This window comes from Oncorhynchus nerka, linkage group LG6 (genome assembly GCF_034236695.1).
Source record: "Oncorhynchus nerka isolate Pitt River linkage group LG6, Oner_Uvic_2.0, whole genome shotgun sequence".
NCBI classification, from domain to species: domain Eukaryota; kingdom Metazoa; phylum Chordata; class Actinopteri; order Salmoniformes; family Salmonidae; genus Oncorhynchus; species Oncorhynchus nerka.
The window spans coordinates 44,131,166-44,158,532 of NC_088401.1; the positions used below are offsets into that span (position 1 = coordinate 44,131,166).

The 27,367-nt window shown below is 45.3% G+C and overlaps 1 protein-coding gene across 2 annotated transcripts in view; it reads right to left on the reverse strand.

The window, feature by feature from the left end:
- fgfrl1a (fibroblast growth factor receptor like 1a) overlaps positions 1-27,367 on the reverse strand; it is a 67,852-nt gene that overhangs the window by 23,249 nt on the left and 17,236 nt on the right. For both annotated transcript variants that reach the window (XM_029661648.2, XM_029661647.2), the window contains one exon: positions 18,657-18,929. In XM_029661648.2, the coding sequence (XP_029517508.1) occupies positions 18,657-18,929 (273 nt within the window). The remainder of the gene's footprint in view (positions 1-18,656; positions 18,930-27,367) is intronic.

Consider the following 27,367-nt stretch of genomic DNA (forward strand, 5'->3'; position numbering starts at 1 on the left):
ACTTGGGAAAATGGCAGTTGACTCAGAACAGGGCAGCACGACTGGCGCTTAAAAGTACATGGAGAGCTAACACCAATGGCATGCATGTCAATCTCTCATGGCTCAAAGTGGAAGAGAGTGACTTCCTCATTACTTGTTTTTGTAAGAGATGTTGACAAGCTGAAGGTACCAAGCTGTCTGTTAAAAATACTAGCACACAGCTCGGACACCCATAGTGTGTTCTGAATTCTATAATGAATGTATTGTAATGTTTTTAAATTGTATAACGACCTTAATTTTGCCGGACCCCAGGAAACAGTTAATGGGGATCCATAATACATTTTTTTTTTTAAATCATTCAGTGAACAGCATTGGCTTTGCTCTGAAGAGGTTGAGCTAGTATCTCCAGATTTCCAGAGCTGATGTCTGCCTGCATTGCAGCTCTAACAAACAAAAAGGAATGTGACGCTTTCTACTTTCCTCCATTTATCTAGCTTGTTTCCGTCTTTCTATGGTCGGTGAAATGATGCAGAACCGCGATGTGGGGCGTGTTGACTCATGACAGTGCAGCTCCCTCTCCGGGCCACAGGAACAGACAGGCGTGAAATGGAAGTCAGGGCCCCCGTGCTGGGGTGCAGTGGGGCTCTGTCCCTGCCTCACTGGTCTGTTGCCGTTTTCTTTTCCGTTTTTTTGAATAACTGCTTGCAAATACCTTTGAAACCTGAAGCCCAACTTCCACCTTTGGCATGGCAACCCCTCCGGACTGCCATGTTGACATTTGAGTTGTTTTCAAATGCCATCTTCATTTCCTCTGTGCTGTTTCCACGGGAGTCTGATCTAGGGCTGTGACAGTCATGAAATGTTGTTTGCCGGTTATTGTCATAAAAAAAACTGCCGCTCTCACAATAATTGACTGTTGATGAACATGAACACGTATAGCATCTCCAGGCCTCCACGCATACAAGCTGCTGATGTGTGCCTGTGGAACATCTACATTCAAAAAAGTCTAATAAATCAATTGAATATACTCCATCATAATAAATACATTATTTATTTTTGGCAGGTCTAAAGAAACATTTTGATATTAAGAAAATATATTTCAGAAGAATAGAATATGAGTTGGCCTACTGTATGTTATATCACTATGTACCATATACATTTTTTATTTAACCTTTATTTAACTAGGCAAGTCAGTTAAGAACAAATTCTTATTTACAATGACGGCCTACACCGGCCAAACCTGGACAACGCTGGGCCAATTGTGCGCCGCCCTATGAGACTCCCAATCACGGGCGGTTCTGATACAGCCTGGATTCGAACCAGAATGTCTGTAGTGACGCCTCTAGCACTGAGATGCAGTGCTTTAGACCGCTGCTCCACTCGGGAGCCTGGGGTCTGGCAAAATTAAGGCAGTTATACCATTTTAAAAACATTACAATACATTCATTACAGAATTCACAACACACTAAGTGTGTGCCCTCAGGCTCATACTCCACTACCACATATCTACAATGAAAAGTCCATGTTTGTATAGTGTGTATGTTATCATGTTGTATGCAGGTGTCTGTGCCTATATTTGTGTTACTTCACAGCCATGCCATAGGCTGTAGGCTTGTTAATTTAGCAGACAAGTCCCATACCATTATTTTATATTATATGATTTTATAGCAAGAAGATTATAATTGAGCTTAGCTTAATAAAATATAAATTATATTTTTTTACATTCTGGAGCTAGAGTGACCATTGAGCATAAAAGTGATCCTTTGAAAATGGAGGCCACTTTCCCGCTGGTTCATTCCATGTTGGGTAAGGATACTCCGGTTATTTCACTGTGTAACAGGTGATATAAAGGGAACGCCATTCCCTTTATAGTGCACTACTTTTGACCAGTGCTCATAGGGATCTGGTTAAAAGTAGTGGACTATATAGGGAATTAGGTGCCATTTGGGATGCATACTCTGTAACCCTGTTCACCTTCTTGATCCCTCCCTACTACAGGCTGTCAGTCAACCCCTGGTTCCTGACCACCCCTTTGCTCCAACCACCCCTCCAGCATGGCAGGTAGGCATGTGGAGTGTGGACACATGGCCAGTGTAGATCAGTGGAGCACAAGTGAAGCCTTCATTTCTCAGAACAAGAATATACAGTCGAGTTTCAGAAGAAAGTTCTTGGTTTCTGACCATTTTGAGCCTGTAATCGAACCCACAAATGCTACTGCTCCAGATACTCAACTAGTCTAAAGGCCATAATTGCCAAAGGGTTTTCTAATGATCAATTAGCCTTTTTGAAATGATACACTTGGATTAGCTAACACAACGTGCCATTGGAACACAGGAGTGATGGTTGCTAATAAATGGGCCTCTGTACACTTATGTAGATATTCCATTAAAAAAAATCTGCCATTTCCAGCTACAATAGTCATTTACAACGTTAATGTCTACACTGTATTTCTGATCAATTTTATGCTATTTTAATGGACAAAATGTTGCTTTTCTTTCAAAAACAAGGACACTTCTAAGTGACCCCAAACTTTGGAACGGTAGCATGTATATATATACACACACACACACAGTATAATTCTATGTATTTGTACTGCCTCTGGGCTTCAGATCCGGTCAGCCCCTGCATTATCCAGCCTGCCAACACTTTGGGCTCTTTCATCTCTCTGTCAAAGAGACACCAGATTTCTCAATTAAACTAAGAAACCTGAGTCGATGCCTCAGAGCTCTTTTCAATTTATTCAACATCTAATGGAATATCGTGGAGAGCACCCATGAAGGTTGTGATATTGGTCGTAATATGATCTCTTTTCTTAGGTTCTGCACCGAGACAGCTGTGGAATTTGATACTTGTGTCATGGTGCGGAGAGAGAGCGTGATTAAGGAGAACAGGCAGGCCCAGAGAGTTTGCTTCCAGTTGATTTACCTTCCTGTTCAAACTAAAATGTATTGCTCTGTGTTTTTTCAGTACAGACTCAAGGTCTGTGTGCCGTGGAACATGGATACAGAGCGCCTGCCTGTGCTGAGAAGAACATTCGGAGAATTACAATTGCGTGACAGGACACCCTTGTAATCATACACTAAATGTTTCAGAAAGTTGTCTACCATATGCAGTAATTGTTACAACTTAACATATGTAAAACATATCACCAATAGTGTATGAATATCCTGTATTTAAGATGAGTGGCTCTAGTACCACAAATTCCAGGACCTTTAGCAATACTCTTACTAACAATGAATAACAGACCGTTCCAGAGTCTATCACAGTTGTATACATGGAGGATGGACATATAGAAGGCAGAGAGAGTGACATTGACCCCTCACTCTGACAATCACCAGTGTAAACAACCATTTCGCCAGGCAGTCAGGCACTCTGACCAGCAGCAGTCACATTCTGGTCAGATTAACCTGTCCTCATGAAAAAAAGTGTTTATTTTATCTGAAAAATATCAGTCAGGCACATCCCTGTTTGGACACAAAATGTGACCTTAAGAATATGACATTTGGAGAATTCATAGACTCTTATCTTGTTCAACTCCTGAAAAGTCTCCCGACCCCTCCTGTCAGCCTCCAGTATTTATGCTGCAGTAGTTTCTGTGTCGGGGGGATAGGGTCGGTCTGTTATATTGGAGTATTTCTCCTGTCTTATCCGGTTCTCTCTCTCTCTCCAACTGTTCTGCCTGCGGCTATGGAACCCTGACTTTTTCACTGTGATTACTATTGTTTGACCATGCTCGTCATTTATGAACATTTGAACATCTTGGCCATGTTCTGTTATAATCTCCACCCGGCACAGCCAGAAGAGGACTGGTCACCCCTCACAGCCTGGTTCCTCTCTAGGTTTCTTCCTAGGTTTTGGCCTTTCTAGGGAGTTTTTCCTAGCCACCGTGCTTCTACACCTGCATTGCTTGCTGTTTGGGGTATTAGGCTGGGTTTCTGTAAAGCACTTTGTGACATCAGCTGATGTAAGAAGGGCTTTATAAATACATTTGATTTGAAAAGGAAAACAAATATTGCTGCTGGTAACGGTTATCACTTTCATCGTAGTCATATGTCTACACTCCATCACACTAGCGGCATGTGCAAAAAACAACCTGTATTATGGAATCAACAGAGCGCCGTAATCATAAATTGTAAAGTTTGGTTACTGAACCATACCTTAGACAGGCTAAGAGAACCAGGTACGTACATTTTTTTATACAGTCTATCTGCTTATATTTTTTTCGTGGTCCAGGATCAGTCCCAGATGTTTGCTCAGTATAGGCTTCTAGCGCCAGAGCAAGCTGCAAAAATCACCATAAATCACAATGTCACTTCCAACCAGCTCCCTTACACACGTGTCTATCCAACACTCAGTTCTAGTCACGCTTGTATTGTTATCACATCACACCAATAAATCCAATAGTGCCATTCACGATGGTGCAGTATACAACTTCATAAATGTGAGAAGTAGCATTGAGTACAGTACAAGTTATGGGTCCCATCATTAAGCCATTCTCCATCTCTCTTTGACACTGTAGCTTAGAGGAACAAGTTTGTTCTTTAACCAGGCCTGTTTGATGGTAGAACTCCAAATGCCCATGTCCTCCTTTTATGTAAGCCTCATCCTCCAACTGAACAATCCCCAGTCAAAACAAATGGATGCCAAAGGAAGGCATTAGTAAAGTGATGGATCAAAATTGACAGAATTGGGTACCTGGAGGAAAATGGGGAAGGGTCATGCTTTTTTAATTTCAGTCAAGGGGAGGGTTTAGTATATATTTGTTTATCTAGTCCGTGGGAGGGTCATGTAATTTATAATGTATGACATTTTAATGTGTCTTATTGTTTTAGAATGTTTCTATATAGGCTATATATCGATGTGTGCACAATGCCACCCCTCACACTGATATCAAGTGTGCCTATAGGCTATTCACTATTGTCTCAATCAAATCAAATCAAATTTTATTTCAAATCAAATCAAATTTTATTTGTCACATACACATGGTTATCAAAGTGCATGCTCAGATATGCACAGAGCAAAGTTATATTTCTAAGAAAATGTACTTTCTTCCTGACTATTTTGCACTGCTGGGATGGTGCAAATACATTTTTTAGCAATTTGGCAATTTGTATTTATTATGCGTCCCCATTAGCCAAGGCAGCAGCTACTCTTCCTGGGGTCAACAATGGATAATCCAACCCTGAGCCCCAGCCTGCTCTTGCTGATCCAAAACTTTTTTTTGTGCTGCCTAACCAATGATGTGCTGTGTAGGCCTACAGTGGCAGTTCAGGAGGATTGTGAAGAACCCAGCAGCGTTGCAGTTCTTGACACACTCAAACCGGTGCTCGTGGCACCTGATACCATACCCCTTTCAAAAGAGCTTAAATATGTTGTCTTGCCCATTTACCCTCTGAATGGCACACATACACAATCCATGTCTCATTTGTCTCGAGGCTTAAAAATCTTTCATAAACCTGTCTCCTACCCTTCAAATACACTGAATGAAGTGAAACAATAAGGGATCAGTAAGGGATCATAGCTTTCACCTGGTCAGTCTGTCATAGAAAGAGCAGATGTTACTAATGTTTTGTTTGCCATGTGTTATGTATTCTCAATGTTTTCTCGTGCTATTTTGAATGCAATGTTTGATTATGTAAATTCTGCATTTCTTCAGTTTGTGTAAACTGCGAGTAACAATAAATAAAGCCAAAGTCGCTCATTGCCTTGTTCGCTATATAAAATACACTACAAGACCAAAAGTATGTGGACAACTGCTGATCAAACATCTCATTCCAAAATCATGGACATTATTATAGAGTTGGCCCCCCCCTTTGCAGCTATAACAGCCTTCACTCTTCTGGGAAGGATTTCCATTAGATGTTGGAACATGCTGTGGGGACTTGCTTCCATTCAGCCACAAGAGCATTAGTGATGTCGGGCGATTAGGCCTGGCTCGCAGTCGGCATTCCAATTCATCCCAAAGGTGTTCGATGGGGTTGAGGTCAGGGTTCTGTGCAGGCCAGTCACGTTCTTCCACACCGATCTCGACAAACCATTTCTGTATGGACCTCGCTTTGTGCACGAGGGCATTATCATGCTGAAACAGGAAAGGACCTTCCCCAAACTGTTGCCACAAAGCTGGATGCACAGAATTGTCCGGAATGTCATTGTATGCTGTAGCGTTAAGATTTCCCTACACTGGAACAAGGGGCCTAGCCCGAACCATGAAACACAGCCCCAGACCATTATTCCTCCTCCACCAAACTTTAAAGTTGCCAGGTAGCATTCTCCTGGCATTCGCCAAACCCAGATTCGTCCGTTGGACTTCCAGATGGTGAAGCGTGATTCATTTACTCCAGAGATTGCATTTCCACTTCGCTTGTTTATAACATTGCAAACTTTTCAGGCTATTTATATTCAACTATGAAGTATTCGGAGGTCACAATGAGACAGATAAACATCTTCATTCTATGTTTAGCTGAGATTTTCTGTGTGTTAAGTGAGGCAGGAGGGCAAACAACACTCTTAGCTGTTCTAAGAGTGGTCTGAGACAGGCATTAGATTTACGAGCGACTTCAAGTGCAACACTAAAAAAAGACGGTTCTGGGAAACGGCTCGGAAATGTAAAGGTGCTCTTACGAAGTTTCTAACAATGAACTTAGCCTTAAGATGCTTTTGGAAAACCAAGCCCTGGACTCGAATTGATGATGTTTGAGAGGGTATGCCATAGGCCTACCTTTCATTAAAGAAAATGGCAAAGATCACAGGCCTATCCATTGTTATAAACAACAGATCTGTTGCATTTTGGTCTGTGATGCTAAATGCTAGAAACAAGCTGTAAAATACCCAGGAAAAACGTGACTCCGACACATATGGGGATATCATGATTTAGTTTCTTTGACATTCAGAGGCTGAGCTACAACCTTCTACAGCCAAGGATTTTTTTATTTTGCTTTGGAAGTAATCTAATTAATTAACTTTCAACTGATTTAGATATTCACTTTCTGTACAATAGAAGCTGATTAAACCCAGACAGCGTTTAGGGAAACACTTGTGACCTTCCCTCATCGGGTTAAGGTAAGCCATGGAAGAAGAGTAGCAAGCAGTTAAAGCTTACATTTTTATGCATCGGTAGGCTTACTCTGTCTGGGATGGAAAGGTAGCCCTACTCTGTCTGGGAGGGAAAGGTAGCCCTACTCTGTCTGGGGTGGAAAGGTAGCCCTACTCTGCCTGGGGTGGAAAGGTAGCCCTACTCTGTCTGGGGTGGAAAGGTAGCCCTACTCTGTCTGGGGTGGAAAGGTAGCCCTACTCTGTCTGGGGTGGAAAGGTAGCCCTACTCTGTCTGGGGTGGAAAGGTAGGCCTACTCTGTCTGGGGTGGAAAGGTAGCCCTACTCTGTCTGGGATGGAAAGGTAGCCCTACTCTGTCTGGGATTGAAAGGTAGGCCTACTCTGTCTGGGATGGAAAGGTAGTCCTACTCTGTCTGGGGTGGAAAGGTAGCCCTACTCTGTCTGGGGTGGAAAGGTAGCCCTACTCTGTCTGGGATGGAAAGGTAGCCCTACGCTGTCTGGGGTGGAAAGGTAGCCCTACTCTGTCTGGGATGGAAAGGTAGCCCTACTCTGTCTGGGATGGAAAGGTAGCCCTACTCTGTCTGGGATGGAAAGGTAGCCCTACGCTGTCTGGGGTGGAAAGGTAGCCCTACTCTGTCTGGGATGGAAAGGTAGCCCTACTCTGTCTGGGGTGGAAAGGTAGCCCTACTCTGTCTGGGGTGGAAAGGTAGCCCTACTCTGTCTGGGGTGGAAAGGTAGCCCTACTCTGTCTGGGATGGAAAGGTAGCCCTACTCTGTCTGGGGTGGAAAGGTAGCCCTACTCTGTCTGGGATGGAAAGGTAGCCCTACTCTGTCTGGGGTGGAAAGGTAGCCCTACTCTGTCTGGGATGGAAAGGTAGCCCTACTCTGTCTGGGATGGAAAGGTAGCCCTACTCTGTCTGGGGTGGAAAGGTAGCCCTACTCTGTCTGGGATGGAAAGGTAGCCCTACTCTGTCTGGGATGGAAAGGTAGCCCTACTCTGTCTGGGATGGAAAGGTAGGCCTAACTTTTGCTCAGATTTCTAGTGACGACTCTGATTTTTTATTATTTGCAAACGGGGACAGTTTGCAAACAATACACACTGATTTGGCATTGGATAAATATGATAAGATGAACATAGGCCTCTCTCTCTCCATTCTTAGCCTGTAATTTCTGTGGTGTTTCTGCAAACATGTAAAAGGACCTAGAATTGCATGAAATGTTTATAAAAAGACAATTTTCTCACAGACCTGCACATATGATAGATTCAATGCTTTTACTATAAAGTAGATATTTCCACCCCCTACTGTTGTCCACTGTGGTCTGTGAACCCACAACCATCCGGCCCGCAGCCCTATGCACTATCAAAATTCCTGCGTTGCCATGTAATGCTTACAGTACAAAGATGATCGTTGTTGGAAGGATTGGACCAAGGTGCAGCGTGTAAGGCGTTCATCATATTTATTCATGTGAACCAGCAACAAAACAATAAAGAGTAACTAAACAAACGTGCAGCTTTGTAGCGCAAAAGGCTACAATACAAAAACAAGATCCCACAAACAACAGGTAGGAAAAGGCTGCCTAAATATGATCCCCCAATCAGAGACAACAATAGACAGCTGCCTCTGATTGGGAACCATACCAGGCCAACATAGAAAAGAAAAAACAAGACTACCCACCCTAGTCACACCCTGACCTAAACAAAATAGAGAAATAAAAGGTTCTCTAAGGTCAGGGCGTGACAAAAGAACAGTTTCTATAAAGGCATATATAAGGCTCTGGTCTATCTAAGAAGCGAGGGTAAATGGTAGGCATGTTCTCTCCACTATTTTTTTATTATTCATTTGGGTATAGGGGTCACCGGCTTATTATTTTTTCAAGTGTTCAGGGAGGGTTTAGGTCAAATATATTTTGCTGAAGGGAGGGCCACCCATTTTCATTTCAAAGAGGTATGAATTTCTCCATGCAACTGTTATTGTAAATAACATTCACTCCCTAAACAAACCGGGATACTCGGGTGGCAAGAGGAAAAATAAATCTGTTATCATGGCAGCCTGCAGAGTGTAGTAGTAGGACATTCATTCACACACATACTGTTGAAGGGGATGGAGCGGGAGGGAGGGAGGGAAGAGAAATACTAGCGAGTGACCCAACAATGGAGGGGAAGGGGAGGGAGCCCAGGGAAGGGCCTGCCACTGACGGATGGACAGAGATGCCTTTACCAGCTGGATGGAGGAAGGGCAGGGCTCCAACAAACTCCTCTCATCAACCAGTCAGTCTTCAACATAACATTGAAATAATGCTGCTGGGGTGACTCACTCTATAGAGGCAGACATATGTAAAACCTCCCACTCATTTGGTTGAAAGACTGGGCCAAATGAAATGGTCAGAAATCAAACTTATTAAAGACAGGGTTTGAGAAATACACGTGTCTCTGGCGCCAGTGCGTAGTGGGGTGACCATGCAAAATGTATTTGTAATACCCGCTATCTCCTCAATCGCCTGCTTCCAACTGGCTCATACACCCCCTGTAACTATTCCCCAGGTCGTTGCTGTAAATGAGAATGTGTTCTCAGTCAACTTACCTGGTAAAATAAGGGTTAGAGCTGTGCCTGCTCCTGTGGTCCATCAACCAGCTCACTGTCTATAATAAATCCATACATGCACAATACTCACTGTACTTACTAAATGGTCTTGTTACTGGGTTATTACACTTCTTATAAACGCCTTATGATAATTTTTGAATATACATGTAAATGAAAGCTGGGCCATAATAGGGAGCAAACGTTACTTGAGCCCTATAGTCATAACAGACTATCATCAGCCTTGCTGGTCCCGTGGCTGACGCCTGCATATAATCAGAGAGGCTTTGACTCCCCGTAGTCCCATTTGCCAGCACGCTGATATCCTGCACTCAGTAAAAACAGATATGCAAGGAGAAAGAAATTATGAACAAGTGTTGTCACATAACTCTCCCAACTGGCTTCTGTAACCGGGTCGAACAGTAGATGATTTGTGTGATAAAATACAAAAAAAAGTAGAAAAGGAGAACTGTGAAAATACTTATACAATTAAATGTGGTCCGTGAAGCAGGAGTTGGAAGGGCAGCCAGAGACTTGAGCCATAATGGGAAAAAGGTGGGGGAAAAAACTGCAGAGGCTCAACCAGGCTCTTTTAGTCCAGGTTTGGGTTAGACTTTGCCTTTCCAACAACCAAACATGCAAACATCTTAGTTAACGTGTACGTTCTCTGACTGCAATATACTGTATATGGACCTCAAATTGAACACCTCTCATTCCTGCCACATGAACAACATGCCGGCTGGGCTTGGGTTACATGAGAGGAAGCGAGCCAACAATGAGATTAGAAAACAAGGAGTTCAAGAGGCCTGACTAAACGACATCTCCAGGCCCGTGTCGGCACTTCAAAGGTGGGCTGGCACCCAGAGCACCCAGGCTCAGGCAGGGGGAGGGGGCGGGGACAAGGCAGGAGGAGCAGCTGCTGATGAGGTCATCTGGGCAGCTGTCTCTCTCCACACCTCACAGGCCCAGGCAGCCATCACTGGGGCCCGGCCTCCCAGCATCACAGAACTACTGCAGGCCTCCATTCAGACTCTCTCTCGCTCTCCCTTTTTCTCTCCTACTCAGCCATTCACAGCCCTCTTTTCACTCTGCTTAACTTCCCCAAACATTTCCCGCTCATCCTTAAACCTTAGTTTTCTTCCTTTCTCTCTCTTGCATTTCCTTACCATGATTCATGCCAACATTTTACGAGTACAATACCCATTTTGCCAATTAAATATAACATTTATTGGACATGTTCTTCATTCAGGCACCATAATAGGCATGTGCATCCACACACTGCGGCCAATGCCAAATGACCACAGCACAGGCCCAACACAAACAGCCCATTCATAGCCTTTGGAAGCGCTCGCCCCTCACTTCTGCTCCTTTCGTCTAGAATTACAGCTAGTGGATTAGGGCAACAAATAAAAGGCCAATCAATCTAGCCACGCTAATCTGGGCCTGGCAGTGAACAGGGCCAATGTCTGTGTCCCGAATGGCACCCTTTTCTCTATGGGCCCTGGTGAAAAGTAGTGCACTATGCACTGTACAAAACAGTGGCAGCCATTCTGGCCCAGCAGCCAGGGGCTACATACGCTAAAGCCCAGTTCCTGATGTTGTAACATCGGTACTGTTTAGACTAATCGAGGACTTGCCAGTTTGGCTTTTTATGATATTAGTTATTTGTCTACAGACATCTGTCAGAGCATGTTCATTACAACATTTCCCTGAGTTGTTAGGACACTAGTCAAACTAGTGAATGAGGACTGGCTAAAGTAAACAACCCTGCAAGATCAAACCCTGACAGTAGGAATGAGTACGCTCCATACTGGCCTCGAACACACACAGTTAAATAAAATCACACACATTGAACCAATGCGTCCCCCGAAATAGGAAAAGATCTCGCTCTCACAAACACACATGAACACGCACATTCTCATCCATGGGATGAGGGTTGGGCAATCACAAGACCAGGCCATGGATGAATGACCCTCCCTCCATCCCAGCGTTCGTCTCTCCCCAGGACACCCTGCCAAATTAGGCACTGATTCATTAGGCAGACACTCAGACCACTCAGGCCCCACTCTCCTATACTTTCATTCTCCTTTCCTCAGACAAGACATGGGTTATAACTAGGGCTGTTGCAGTTACCATATTACCTCCAAACTGGCGGTCACGAGTCATGAAGGCAGTCACATTCCAAGCGACCGTTAAGATCACGGAAATTAGGCTTCAACAAACTCTGATGCTGCTGATGGTCATTATTAGCCTACCAAACTTGCTAACTGACTGGTACTCAGCACTCTACATCCATTCAATGGTAATTGAAAATCTAATCAAACACTTCATGAGAGCCCATGAGCTAATGTTGCGCAGCAATTCTATAGGCTATGCAATTGAGCGAGAAAACAGAGTTATGACTTCTATTAAAAAGAGGAGGGTCCCATCAAGGCTCCCGAGTAGGACAGCGGTCTAAGGCACTGCATCTCGGTGCTAGAGGCATCACTACAGACCCTGGTTAGAATCCAGGCTGTATCACAACTAGCCGTGATTGGGAGTCCCATAGGGCGGCGCACAATTGGCACAGCATCGTCCGGGTTAGGGTTTGGCCGGGGTAGGCCGTCATTGTAAATAAGAATTTGTTCTGAACTGACTTGCCTAGTTAAATAAAGGTTAAATTAAAAATAATTCTATAGGCTAGGCCTACTATATTTATTTCTCAACTTTCCTAATATTAAGCACATTGCTTGTCTTTACAACAGGAGTATAGCCTACCTGGCTGGCATGAAAATGAACCACGGGAAGCGTCCTCCTTTACGTTATTTAAGTGCATAGACGACATGTATTTTTTTCCCCTACCCCTGCTTTGAGACAGGTGCATGATAATGGTTCAGTCTAAATCAAAACAAATGTCACACATATATTATTTAGCATATGTAAAGACCAGATTAAATAAATAGTAGTCTGATGGGTGACAATATTAGCCTATCACTTATGAATTAAATATTATACTTATGAAAGATGCCAAGCGTAACGCAATGAAACAATGTCTTTTTTTTGCGACTTTCAAATCACAGTCGCACCTCATGTAGCCTAGCCCATAGGCCTATATGTTTTGATAACATATAGACCTATGGGTTAGGCTATGTTTTGATAAGCCTAAATGCATACATAAGCAGCGCGTGAGTTTCAAGTTTGGGGAAGATCATTTTCACCAAAAAAACACACCTTTACAATAAAAGCATTACATGCATAATTGCATTTGCGGTCACTTTTGATAAATGGTGTTTTCCCGCGAATGGAACATTCACGCAAATAGCTTACTGCTGTGTGCACATTGCTGCTCTTATAATGTAAAGAAAAAACCCAATAGCTTTCTCAACATTTTGAGCTAAACATTTTGATCTGTTGCATCAGCCACATTGCATAAAAACAAGTGTTTTTGTTGCTAGTGGTTGTATTAATTTGGGATATATCTGACTTGCCTAGTTAAATAAAGGTAAAAATAATATAATAATAATAGACTATTTTTGGAATATTGATTTCTCGCACAGAATTGTTTGACTTTTGTATTATGGGGGATAGTACAGTTGTGGCCAAAATATTGAGAATTACACAAATCTTAATTTCCACAAAGTTTGCTGCTTCAGTGTCTTTAGATATTTTTGTCAGATGTTACTATGGAATACTGAAGTATAATTACAAGCATTTCATAAGTGTAAGATGCTTTTATTTATTGACAATTAAATGACGTTTGATGCAAAGAGTCAATATTTGCAGTGTTGACACTTCTTTTTCAAGACCTCCGCAATCCGCCCTGGCATGCTGTCAATTAACTTCTGGGCCGCATCCTGACTGATGGCAGCCCATTCCTGCATAATCAATGCTTGGAGTTTGTCAGAATTTGTGGCTTTTTGTTTGTCCACCCACCTCTTGAGGATTGACCACAAATTCTCAATGGGATTAAGGTCTGGGGAGTTTCCTGGCCATGGACCCAAAATATTGATGTTTTGTTCCCCGAGCCACTTAGTTATCGCTTTTGCCTTATGGCAAGGTGCTCCATCATGCTGGAAAAGGCATTGTTCGTCACCAAACTGTTCCTGGATGGTTGGGAGAACTTATTCTCAGAGGATGTGTTGGTACCATTCTTTATTCATGGCTGTGTTCTTAGGCAAAGTTGTGAGTGAGCCCACTCCCTTGTCTGAGAAGCAACCCCACACATGAATGGTCTCAGTATGCTTTACTGTTGGCATGACACAGGACTGATGGTAGCACTCACCTTGTCTTCTCCGGACAAGCTTTTTTCCGGATGCCCCAAACAATCGGAAAGGGGATTCATCAGAGAAAATGACTTTACCCCAGTCCTCAGCAGTCCAATCCCTGTACCTTTTGCAGAATATCAGTCTGGCCCTGATGTTTTTCCTGGGGAGAAGTGGCTTCTTTGCTGCCCTTCTTGACACCAGACCATCCTCCAAAAGTCTTCGCCTCACTGTGCATGCAGATGCACTCACGCCTGCCTGCTGCCATTCCTCAGCAAGCTCTGTACTGGTGGTGCCCCAATCCCGCAGCTGAATCAACTATAGGAGATGGTCCTGGTGCTTGCTGGACATTCTTGGGCGCCCTGAAGCCTTCTTCACAACAATTGAACCGCTCTCCTTGAAGTTCTTGATGATCCGATAAATGGTTGATTTAGGTGCAATCTTACTGGCAGCAATATCCTTGTATGTGAAGCCCTTTTTGTGCAAAGCAATGATGACAGCACGTGCTTCCTTGCAGGTAACCATGGTCGACAGAGGAAGAACAATGATTCCAAGCACCACCCTCCTTTTGAAGCGTCCAGTCTGTTATCTGAACTCAATCAGCATTACAGAGTGATCTCCAGCCTTGTCCAATACAGAATCACTGACATGATGTCAGCGGGTCCTTTTGTGGCAGGGCTGAAATGCAGTGGAAATGTTTTGGGGGGGATTCAGTTCATTTGCATGGCAAAGAGGGACTTTGCAATTAATTGCAATTCATCTGATCACTCTTTATAACATTCTGGAGTATATGCAAATTGCCATCATACAATTTGAGGCAGCAGACTTTGTGAAAATGTATATTTGTGTCATTCTCAAAACTTTTGGCCACAACTGTTGATTGACATAGGTTAGTGCTTTTGCTGTTCATTAGGCATACTGATCTTGTTGGCTGACGAAAAGTAAATGTGGACAGTTCTTCCAATATCTTCAATATGTACCTTGGAATTAGATAAGGACGCACAGAGTTGCGTCCCTGATGTGTCTGAGCCATGTGAGTGAGGTGCTTCGGAGCAGGAAGCACTCAGGGAGAAGGGCACAACGCAGCACTCCAGGCCAGGGGCACATAGGCCACTGGCCGCATAAGGCATGCATTTATTTTAGGGTGCATTACGGCCACACAAAGGGGATGCCGCTGGGAAATTCGAGGCATTAGCAAGTGCCTGTCAAATTGTGAATGAGAGACTGATGGAAGAGTGTACAGCCTGCACAAAAACAAAGCAGAGCTCATACCTTTCAATTTAAAAAAAAATTATCATTAGAGTCGCATCATTTGAAAGTTTGGGCATGACCCACATCAACACCATTATCCCAGAAACCCTAGACCCACTCCAATTTGCATACCACCCCAACAGAAGTACAGATGATGCAATCTCAGGAGGCTTTGGGCTTGCACCAGCTGAGTTGGCACAAGTTGATATCAATGATTGAAACCCCGGACTCATTGCTCTCACTCTCTTTTTTGTTCATTAACACAGGCGGTCCAAGGTGCCACCACGCCGGACACAGAGTGACCCATCCGTTACCTTTTAATTGCATTTCTCTCCTCCCTATTCCCCCCAACCTTTATTAAAGAGCAACTCTGATTTGAGCACCGCAAAAAGGTCTCCCGCTGTCTTATTTTATTGTGAATTTCACCTCTGATTCCCCTGGGCTGCCACAGTTGGAGGAGAATGTGGGCACAACCCCTCCATGCTCTGAACTCCCAATAAAATAAGAAGCAGATGGTCATCATGGAAGATGCTGTAACTCAGCTGGCCCAAATGTAGCAAGCCCTTCAGGAGGCAGTTACACAGCTTAGCCAAGGAGTGGTACAGCCGGACCAAATGAAGGAACCAGGCAATATCCTCACCAAGCTAATTGCTGAAGATGACATTGGTAGTTGAGTGCAATGCAGAGAGAGCGCGATGGCTCAAGGAGGACTGGGCTGGCAAAGTGGCCCCTTTCTGACTGGAGAAGCCCAGAGGGCCTGGAGGGACTTGGCACTGGCGGACTTCAACAACTACGCTGCTCTAAAAACTGCCCTCTTGGCCCATTATGGGCACAACCTACCAACCTGGGCCCATCGCTTCTACTCCTGGGCCTATGATGTCCACGCCCCGGTAAGACCTTAAATAACCGAGCTGGTTAGACTAACTAAAAGTTGGCTTACCACAGGGGATGGGCCATCAGCAATAGATTGACTGGTAATGGACCAACTTATCTGGGGCCTCCCCACTGACGCAAAACGCCATGCTGCCCAGAGAGTTGTCGTCCTGGTCGCTTTATTCGAAAATCACCAAGTTACTTTAGAGATGTTGCGAAGCAGTAGGCCTGAAGTCAAGGCTGAACCAACGAGGGAGACGCCTATTTGAACCCCACTTCAAGACTGACTCCTATTACTGAACGCAGATCACCCCGAGGCAGCGACCGCTAGTTAGCGGGGACCAGAAAAGGTGTCACACCTGTGGCCAGGAGGGACACCTGGCCTGGAGCTGCCCGGAAAACAATGAGTCCCTGCCATGGCCAGTCCCGTAGAGAAGACCACCAGAAGGTGTGACTACCTCACAATCTACTGGGCCCACAAAGCCACTGCAGCCCCCCAGATCCCTGTCAAAATAGGCATTCAGGATAAGGCCACCTTGTTGGACACAGGTAGTATGGCCACTCTCATCAAGCCTCAATTTGCTGCTGACCCCTTAGGGCTGCCCATAACAGTGGCTTGAATGCATGGAAAAGTATGAAAAGTTACCCCACCTGCCACGAGGAAGGTGCAAACCCCTCAAGGTAGCTTTGTGATTGTAGCTGGGGTAGTAAAGAAAATCCAAGTAGATAGGCCCAATTTTCCAGAGATTCTGGAGCAGAGGGGTTACAGCCCCTAGGAGAACAGCTTGGGGAAACGGAGAATGGTTCCCCGATGTAGAAGCGTCATACCAGCCTGTGCTGCTGCTTCCCCACCCATCTCCTCAGACTCTGTGGAGCCCCCAGCCAATCCCACCTCGGCTCTCCCCAGCACCGACCGAGATAAAGAGAAACCCGGGGAGGAGAACTACCCTGGCAAAATGTTTTCAGAGTTTCCCTTTGCGGAGGAGGGAAAGGGAACCTCCCCGGGACAGTTTGGCACTACCCAACTCACCAATCCCAACCTGCAGCAGGCGAGGATGAGAGTTGTCGGTGTAAAACCAGTAGATGGGGTGAGTGAATGTGCCTTTCCCAATTTTGCAGTCAAAAATAATTTATTTGATCAGGTTGTGAAAGTGGGAGATGAAATGGTAGTGCCCAAATTTTACATCTCCAAAGTCCTATACCTAGCACACTCACGTTTGCTTGGAGCACACCTAGGAGTGGAGAAAACCTATGATCGGTTTCTGGCTTGGTTCTACTGGCCCGGAGTGAAGAGGGCTGTCCAGGATTACTGCCGACAGTGTGCGAATGCCAGAAAACAGCCCCAAAAGGTAACCTATCAAAATCCCTTTACCAATGATCGAGATCCCTTTTCAGAGGATAGCCATGGACATAGTGGGACCTCTGCCCATGTCCAATCGAGGACATAGGTACATCTTGGTAATCATGGACTACGCCACCCGCCATCCTGAGGCCATCCCACTACGTGCCACCAGCGCCCGTGCCGTGGCACAGGAACTGTTCCTTCTCTTCAGTCGGGTGGGGATTGCAGAAGAAGTCCTGACGATAAAGGATCGTGCTTCATGTCCCGGGTAATGAAATGAAATGCATAGGATGTTAAAGGTGAGCCAAATCCGTACTTCTGCGGAGCATCCCCAAACCGATGGGCTTGTGTTAAGGAAAGCCCATTGGGACCAGCTAATACTCTTTGTTCTGTTTTCCATCAGAGAGGTCCCACAGGCATCCATAGGATTCTCATCCTTCGAACTCCTATACGGCAGACGGGCCCGGGCATGCTGGACCTGGCAAAAGAGGCCTTGGAGCAACAACTTTGCCCTCACCAGTCAGTTACTGAATAAGCAGAGGAGATGCGCCACTACATGGCGAGAGTCTAGCCTCTGATGCGGGAACACATGCTCCAGGCTCAGCAGGCCCAAGCCCGGGTCTACAACAGGGGGGCCCCGTCTCAGCGAATTCACTCCAGGAGAACTGGTCTTAGTACTCATCCCCAAGGTGGAGGCTCTTTCAACCTGGCCTTAGCCCACCACATGGAAGCAGGTAAAAACCTTTCTTGTGTTGGTGGGGTATTATCAACGGTTTGTTCTCCAGTTTGCCATGATTGCTGCCCCTCCCCGTAACTTTGGTTTAAGCACCGCAAAGCGGTCTCTGCATGTCTTATTTTATTGTGAATTTCACCTCTGACTCCCCTAGGCTGCCACAGTATGCTATTCTCTTCTAAAAATAGACTACATTTTCTTCCTATCGTGTTTCTTTAGACCTGTCTGTTCACAGAGAACAATACAGGAGGAGAGATGTAGGGGTATTTCTGTGTCTTATTGTTCAAGTCAAGTTCACTCGTTTCTTAGCCTGGTGTCACGGTGGTGGTGATTCTCCAACAGCATGAATGTGGAAGAGGAGCCATTCCACTGATGAGCATGATATGACTATAACCACTAACCAATGGCAGAGCAGACATGTGTAATCATACACATATTAGAGCCACTTTGCTCCCATCCAGGGAGAGGAGGAGATACTGGACTGCGTGGTAGTGGATGGAAGCCTGGTCTTAGATCTGTTCACTCTGTCTTGCCAACTCCTATGGTCATTGTCACACCCCAAGACAGCATATCTGAGATCAGGCTAGGTGGATGGGGAGGGACTCACCGATGACGATGAGGGTGTAGTTGATGTTGACGCTGCCGAAGCCATTGGTGGCCTTGCAGATGAAGGTGCCTGAGTCCTCGCCCTCCACATCTTTTATGCGCAGTGCCTGCTGCAGCACCCGGAAGCGCATCCAGCCGCTGTGGATGTTGCGGCCATCCTTGGTCCACATGATGAGGGGTGGCGGGTCGCCCTCCACTGGGCACTGCAGCTTCATGGTGCGCCCGATCCGCACCGTCTGCCGGTGGGCAATCTTCTCTGCCACGCGGGGAGGCCCTGGGACAGGAGAGGGAGACGTAAGAGTGTTACAATGGGACATACAGTATTTTACAGAAAACTGAATCAATCAGTAATATGTAGCTACAGTGTCATACTTCAGGCAGAGATTGGCTGCCATGCAGAACATAACAAAGCAGAGCCTGGTAACGACTATAATCTGAACTGAGATCAAGTTCCAGCCATGAAAACATCAACCTTAAACAGAAGCTGGTGTGTCCTGATTTGAGGATTAGAAAAACAGTGTGTCTGTGAGGAGATGTTAAGATTAAATGAAAGGTGGAGAGGAGAGGGGGAATTTGAGGGGGTGATTTAAAAAAGGGAGAGTATGCATAGGAGAGTGGGAGAAAGGCAGACAGACAGAAAGAAAAGACATAAAGGATTTGTCTTCTTTCATCTCCATTCTCTCCTCTTAAATAAATGTGATACTGGTTATGGATCCCAGCAGTCTAAAACAGATCCATGTGAGCAGCATGTCTGAATCCTGGCTCATCTTTCTGCATAAATCACATCATGCTCATACACAGTAACATTTACACAGAGTTCAGTCCATGGGCACCAGAGGTTAACACGCCTTTACTGCCTCGTAACTCACACATCTTGAGCCCTCGTACCATCCAAAGTCAACCTTTTTAATAGCCAAAGTGAAATAAATCTAAGAAAAATGCTAACACTAAGTATTTGACTACAGGACAACTCGTGTTTAATGTGGTTAGTGTTAGCCATCCATAGAGCTAGCTGTGCCGATGTGTGGAGAGAGGCTTCAGTGATGGCTTCTCCAGTCTAAACACTGCATGGCTCACCCTTCGGAGTCTGGAGGCAGGAAATTGATATAGTCACTGTTTATGTCTGTGGGGAAATGGTAACCACCGTACCTTGTCAGCTGGCCACTTCGCCCTCCTCACCTACCGTGCTGTGTCTGGGTGGATCTCATTGGGTTGTTTGTGTGCTGGTCTTACTACTCTGTTTGTGTTTGTGTGTGTGTGTGCACGTGTGCCAGTATCACTACAATGTGCTCAGTGGTTATTTGATTCTTCCTGGGTTAACCCCCCAGAGTAACACTTGCCAGAGCTCCCTCTCTCTACCATGCTGTGAGTCATGCTAATGACCATTAGCGTAAAGCTAATTCCAGATTTGATTCATATGACTGGCATGAAATGCAGTCCAATGAGGCCTTTAATGAGAAACATATGCGAAAAGAAAAAACATCTCAAGCAATACAATGTTTGTTCAGCTCTGACTGTCACCTTCCTATAATGTCCATTCATCCTCAAATCTGTTTCAGACAATCATATCACAGAAATGGGTATCATGCGTGAATAATCCTAGAGAGAATTCTGGAAAATGTTTAGAGGGGGCACTACCAGTCTTGCCAAGATGATAGCGCTCCACTGTTTTCACAGGAGAGCATGAGAACCGCCATTTTGACGCATGGAGTTTGAAAGTGTGAAAATAAATTAGTCACAGTCAGGAATTCATTGCAGCCATTGAGTTGCTCATACTGAAAGGCTCTGGGGCCCAACAAAACCATACCACATCACCACACATCCCAGAGATCACAGAAGCACAACCCTAATTTTCACTCCTCTTTTGCCAAGAGTGACGAATTGAACATACATTAGACACATTTTTGAGGAGCTTTCCTTTACGTTGGAGGGACTGGCTCTAGAATATTTTTGATAATTGTTTTTTTCATTTACATTTTTTAAAAACTTTTACCCCTTTTTCGTGATATCCAAATTGGTAGTTACAGTCTTGTCCCATCACTGCAACTCCCCTACGGACTCAGGAGAGAAGAAGGTTGAGAGCCATGTGTCCGCCGAAACACGACCCTGCCAAGCAGCACTGCTTCTTGACACATTGCTCGCTTAACACGGAAGCCAGATGCACGAATGTGTCAGAGGAGACACTGTCCAGCTGGCGAACGAAGGTCAGCTTGCAGACGCCCGGCCCACCACAAGGAGTCGCTAGAGCAGATAGGGACAAGGAAATCCAGGGACTCCCCTAACCGCTGGGTAAATTGTGCGCCGCCTCATGGGTCTCCCAGTCACGGCCGGCTGTGACACAGCCTGGGATCGAACCCGGGGCTGTAGTGAAGCCTCAATCACTGCGATGCAGTGCCTTAGACTGCTGGGCCACTTGGGAGGCCCTGGAATAAAAAAATGTACCTCTCTCTGTTGGAATGACACAGTAACTACCAAAAAACAATGAGATTGTCTGTGAGTCTCTACAACTTCCGGCGCCGACAGAGATGGCCGCCTCGCTTCGCGTTCCTAGGAAACTATGCAGTTTTTTGTTTTTTTACGTGTTATTTCTTACATTAGTACCCCAGGTCATCTTAGGTTTCATTACATACAGTCGAGAAGAACTACTGAATATAAGATCAGCGTCAACTCACCATCAGTACGACCAAGAATATGTTTTCCGCGACGCGGATCCTGTGTTCTGCCTTACAAACAGGACAACGGAATGGATCGCATGCAGCGACCCAAGAAAACGACTCAGAAAAAGAGGGAAACGTAGCGGTCTTCTGGTCAGACTCCGGACAAGGGCACATTGCGTACCACTCCCCAGCATTCTTCTTGCCAATGTCCAGTCTCTTGACAACAAGGTTGATGAAATCCGAGCAAGGGTAGCATTCCAGAGGGACATCAGAGACTGCAATGTTCTCTGCTTCACGGAAACATGGCTTACTGGGAAGACGCTATCCGATGCGGTGCAGCCAACGGGTTTCTCCACGCATCGCGCCGACAGAAACAAACATCTTTCTGGTAAGAAGAGCGGCGGGGGCGTATGCCTCATGACTAACGAGACATGGTGTGATGAAGGAAACATACAGGAACTCAAATCCTTCTGTTCACCTGATTTAGAATTCCTCACAATCAAATGTAGACCGCATTATCTTCCAAGAGAATTCTCTTCGATTATAATCACAGCCGTATATATCCCCCAAGCAGACACATCGATGGCTCTGAACGAACTTTATTTAACTCTTTGCAAACTGGAAACCATTTATCCGGAGGCTGCATTCATTGTAGCTGGGGATTTTAACAAAGCTAATCTGAAAACAAGACTCCCTAAATTTTATCAGCATATCGATTGCGCAACCAGGGGTGGTAAAACCTTGGATCATTGTTACTCTAACTTCCGCGACGCATATAAGGCCCTGCCCCGCCCCCCTTTCGGAAAAGCTGACCACGACTCCATTTTGTTGATCCCTGCCTACAGGCAGAAACTTAAACAAGAGGCTCCCACGCTGAGGTCTGTCCAACGCTGGTCAGACCTAGCTGACTCCACACTCCAAGACTGCTTCCATCACGTGGACTGGGACATGTTTCGTATTGCGTCAGATGAAAATATTGACGAATACGCTGATTCGGTGTGCGAGTTCATTAGAACGTGCGTCGAAGATGTCGTTCCCATAGCAACGATAAAAACATTCCCAAACCAGAAACCGTGGATTGATGGCAGCATTCGCGTGAAACTGAAAGCGCGATCCACTGCTTTTAATCAGGGAAAGGTGTCTGGTAACATGTCCGAATATAAACAATGCAGCTATTCCCTCCGCAAGGCTATTAAACAAGCTAAGCGTCAGTACAGAGACAAAGTGGAATCTCAATTCAATGGCTCAGACACAAGAGGCATGTGGCAGGGTCTACAGTCAATCACGGACTACAAGAAGAAACCCAGCCCAGTCACGGACCAGGATGTCTTGCTCCCAGGCAGACTAAATAACTTTTTTTGCCCGCTTTGAGGACAATACAGTGCCACTGACACGGCCTGCAACGAAAACATGCGGTCTCTCCTTCACTGCAGCCGAGGTGAGTAAGACATTTAAACGTGTTAACCCTCGCAAGGCTGCAGGCCCAGACGGCATCCCCAGCCGCGCCCTCAGAGCATGCGCAGACCAGCTGGCCGGTGTGTTTACGGACATATTCAATCAATCCCTATACCAGTCTGCTGTTCCCACATGCTTCAAGAGGGCCACCATTGTTCCTGTTCCCAAGAAAGCTAAGGTAACTGAGCTAAACGACTACCGCCCGTAGCACTCACTTCCGTCATCATGAAGTGCTTTGAGAGACTAGTCAAGGACCATATCACCTCCACCCTACCTGACACCCTAGACCCACTCCAATTTGCTTACCGCCCAAATAGGTCCACAGACGATGCAATCTCAACCACACTGCACACTGCCCTAACCCACCTGGACAAGAGGAATACCTATGTGAGAATGCTGTTCATCGACTACAGCTCGGCATTCAACACCATAGTACCCTCCAAGCTCGTCATCAAGCTCGAGACCCTGGGTCTCGACCCCGCCCTGTGCAACTGGGTACTGGACTTCCTGACGGGCCGCCCCCAGGTGGTGAGGGTAGGCAACAACATCTCCTCCCCCGCTGATCCTCAACACGGGGCCCCACAAGGGTGCGTTCTGAGCCCTCTCCTGTACTCCCTGTTCACCCACGACTGCGTGGCCACGCACGCCTCCAACTCAATCATCAAGTTTGCGGACGACACAACAGTGGTAGGCTTGATTACCAACAACGACGAGACGGCCTACAGGGAGGAGGTGAGGGCCCTCGGAGTGTGGTGTCAGGAAAATAACCTCACACTCAACGTCAACAAAACTAAGGAGATGATTGTGGACTTCAGGAAACAGCAGAGGGAACACCCCTATCCACATCGATGGAACAGTAGTGGAGAGGGTAGCAAGTTTTAAGTTCCTCGGCATACACATCACAGACAAACTGAATTGGTCCACTCACACTGACAGCGTCGTGAAGAAGGCGCAGCAGCGCCTCTTCAACCTCAGGAGGCTGAAGAAATTTGGCTTGTCACCAAAAGCACTCACAAACTTCTACAGATGCACAATCGAGAGCATCCTGGCGGGCTGTATCACCGCCTGGTACGGCAACTGCTCCGCCCTCAACCGTAAGGCTCTCCAGAGGGTAGTGAGGTCTGCACAACGCATCACCGGGGGCAAACTACCTGCCCTCCAGGACACCTACACCACCCGATGTTACAGGAAGGCCATTAAGATCATCAAGGACATCAACCACCCAAACCACTGCCTGTTCACCCCGCTATCATCCAGAAGGCGAGGTCAGTACAGGTGCATCAAAGCTGGGACTGAGAGACTGAAAAACAGCTTCTATCTCAAGGCCACCAGACTGTTAAACAGCCACCACTACCATTGAGTGGCTGCTGCCAACACACTGTCATTGACACTGACCCAACTCCAGCCACTTTAATAATGGGAATTGATGGGAAATGATGTAAATATATCACTAGCCACTTTAAACAATGCTACCTTATATAATGTTACTTACCCTACATTATTCATCTCATATGCATACGTATATACTGTACTCTACATCATCGACTGCATCCTTATGTAATACATGTATCACTAGCCACTTTAACTATGCCACTTTGTTTACTTTGTCTACATACTCATCTCATATGTATATACTGTACTCGATACCATCTACTGTATGCTGCTCTGTACCATCACTCACTCATATATCCTTATGTACATATTCTTTATCCCCTTACACTGTGTATAAGACAGTAGTTTTAGAATTGTTAGTTAGATTACTTGTTGGTTATCACTGCATTGTCGGAACTAGAAGCACAAGCATTTCGCTACACTTGCATTAACATCTGCTAACCATGTGTATGTGACAAATACAATTTGATTTGATTTGATTTGATTTTGAGTTTAGGATGTGTGTGTGTGAGAGAGATAGAGAGTGAGTGAGTGAGAGAAAGTTGTAAGAGGGGGAGCAGAGGGAATTGTGCGGAGAGGAAATTGCAGGCTGGACCTTTTAAAACACAATCTGTTTTGTCCATTTCAACCTAAATGCATTACCCTATGCTGCTGCTGCTGGCTCCACTTGGGGATCTAAAGTACCTTAAAGAGGCAGCAGCCTCCTGTTTTCCTCTGTCTCTCAATAGATCTCTCTTTAAGCTGCATACTACCATTTCTCTTTATTCCCTTTCATGGCATACTGGCTTAAGGTATGCAGGGAGGGGGCACGCATGTCTGGAATGTCTACTAATGACAGGAAAGACAACAAAAAGTATAATTCCTTTCGGCTATGTCCGCTGACCAACGTCAACATTGTCAATGAGGTCTGATTGTCCTTGTATCCTTGTGAGTCTGAGCTCTGATCATAGTCTGGAAGAGGAAGAAGAATTACCCAGCAGATACACTGTCTATTGGCCAGTGAGTCAAAAAGGGACCTTTGGTCTGAGTCCAATGCACAATATTGTTGCTGGCATGCGTCAGGGCTTGGAGAAGGGGAGTTGGGATCTGTGGAATGCTTTTGATTATTAAGCAGGACTTAGAGCTAATGTGTTCTCTGAGCCAGAGTCTTCACTTTGAGGAGGTCAGGGTGAGCCTGGTGATAACCGATAGGCCTACCACACCATCCTAGACCATAGATTAACCCTACCACTGTAGGTTCAACCCTACTACATCATCCTAGACCAGGGGTTACCAACGAGGGGTTCTAGGAACCCTGGGGGTACTTGACCTATCCATGGGAGTACTTGAGAAGACGCATGAGTCCATAGCGTTACTGGTAAGACGCACATGAGGGGGTACATCAGAGGTACTCTGGGTAAAGCAAAATTCAGTTGGTGGTACAGTAACCGAAAAAGGTTGGGAACCACTGTCCTAGACCATAGGTTATCCCTACCACACCTTCCTAGACCATAGTTACCCCTACCATAGGTTACAATATGTTATCACTAATAAAAACACAACACTGGAATGAATTGCATGATTGAAATATAATGTTGAAAACAGCAATACATTTATGAGATTAACACACTTTTCAAAGATCAGTGAGCGGTAGGGGAAATTTTCAATTTTACAATAGCCAATTTGACAACCTGGATTTTGTTGGGTGACTATAGACATGGGATTCAAAATAGCACTGGTTCCCTAGGCAATGACACTGTGCTCCCTCTCAAGCAGGGTTCCCCAACTGGCGGTCCACTGGGCCAAATTTGCACCCTGGTGATTTTATTTGGCCCCCCAAGTGTTCAGAACAAAAAACAATGTTTCAATATTGGACATAAAACATTGCAAAAACACCAGCAAATCAGCTCCAAGTAATATTTATTTTGGAAATCTGTTCCAAAGTATATAAGCAGTGTAAAAAACATTAGGAACACCTGCTCTTTCCATAACATAGACTGACCAGGTGAATCTACAGTTGAAGTCAGAAGTTTACATACACCTTAGCCAAATACATTTAAACTCAGTTTTGAACAATTCCTGACATTTAATCCTAGAAACAATTCCCTGTCTTAGGTCAGTTAGGATCACCACTTTATTTTAAGAATGTGAAATGTCAGAATAATAGTAAAGAGAATGATGTATTTCAGCTTTTATGTCTATCATCACATTCCCAGTAGGTCAGAAGTTTACATACACTCAAGTAGAATTTGGTAGCATTGCCTTTAAATTGTTTAACTTGGGTCAAATGTTTCGGGTTGCCTTCCACAAGCGTCCTACAATGAGTTGGGTGAATTTTGGCCCATTCCTCCTGACAGAGCTGGTATAACTGAGTCAGGTTTGGAGGCCTCCTTGCTCGCACATGCTTTTTCAGTTCTGCCCACACATTTTCTATAGGATTGAGGTCAGGGCTTTGTGATGGCCACTCCAATACCTTGACTTTGTTGTCCTTAAGCCATTTTGCCACAACTTTGGAAGTATGCTTGGGGTTATTGTCCATTTGGAAGACCCATTTGCAACCAAGCTTTTAACTTCCTGACTGATGCCTTGAGATGTTGCTTCAAAAAATCCACATAATTTTCCTCCCTCATGATTCCACCTATTTAGTGACCTGCACCAGTCCCTCCTGCAGCAAAGCACCCCCACAACATGATGCTGCCACCCCCATGCTTCACGGTTGGGATTGTGTTCTTCAGTTTGCAAGCCACCCCCTTTTTCCTCCAAACATAACGATGGTCATTATGGCCAAACAGTTATATTTTTGTTTCATCAGACCAGAGGACATTTCTCCAAAAAGTACGATCTTTGTCCCCATTTGCAGTTGCAAACCGTAGTCCGGCTTTTTTATGGCGGTTTTGGAGCAGTGGCTTCTTCCTTGCCTTTTAGGTTATATCGATATCGTTTTACTGTGGATACAGATACTTTTGTACCTGTTTCCTCCAGCATCTTCACAAGGTCCTTTGCTGTTGTTCTGGGATTGATTTGCACTTTTCGCACCAAAGTACGTTCATCTCTTGGAGACAGAACGCGTCTCCTTCCTGAGCGGTATGATGGCTGCGTGGTCCCATGGCATTTACCAGTTTGCCAAGAACTAAAACGCTGCTGGGTTTTTCACGCTCAACAGTTTCCTGTGTGTATAACGAATGATCCACCACCCAAAGGACATCCAGCCAACTTGACAACTGTGGTA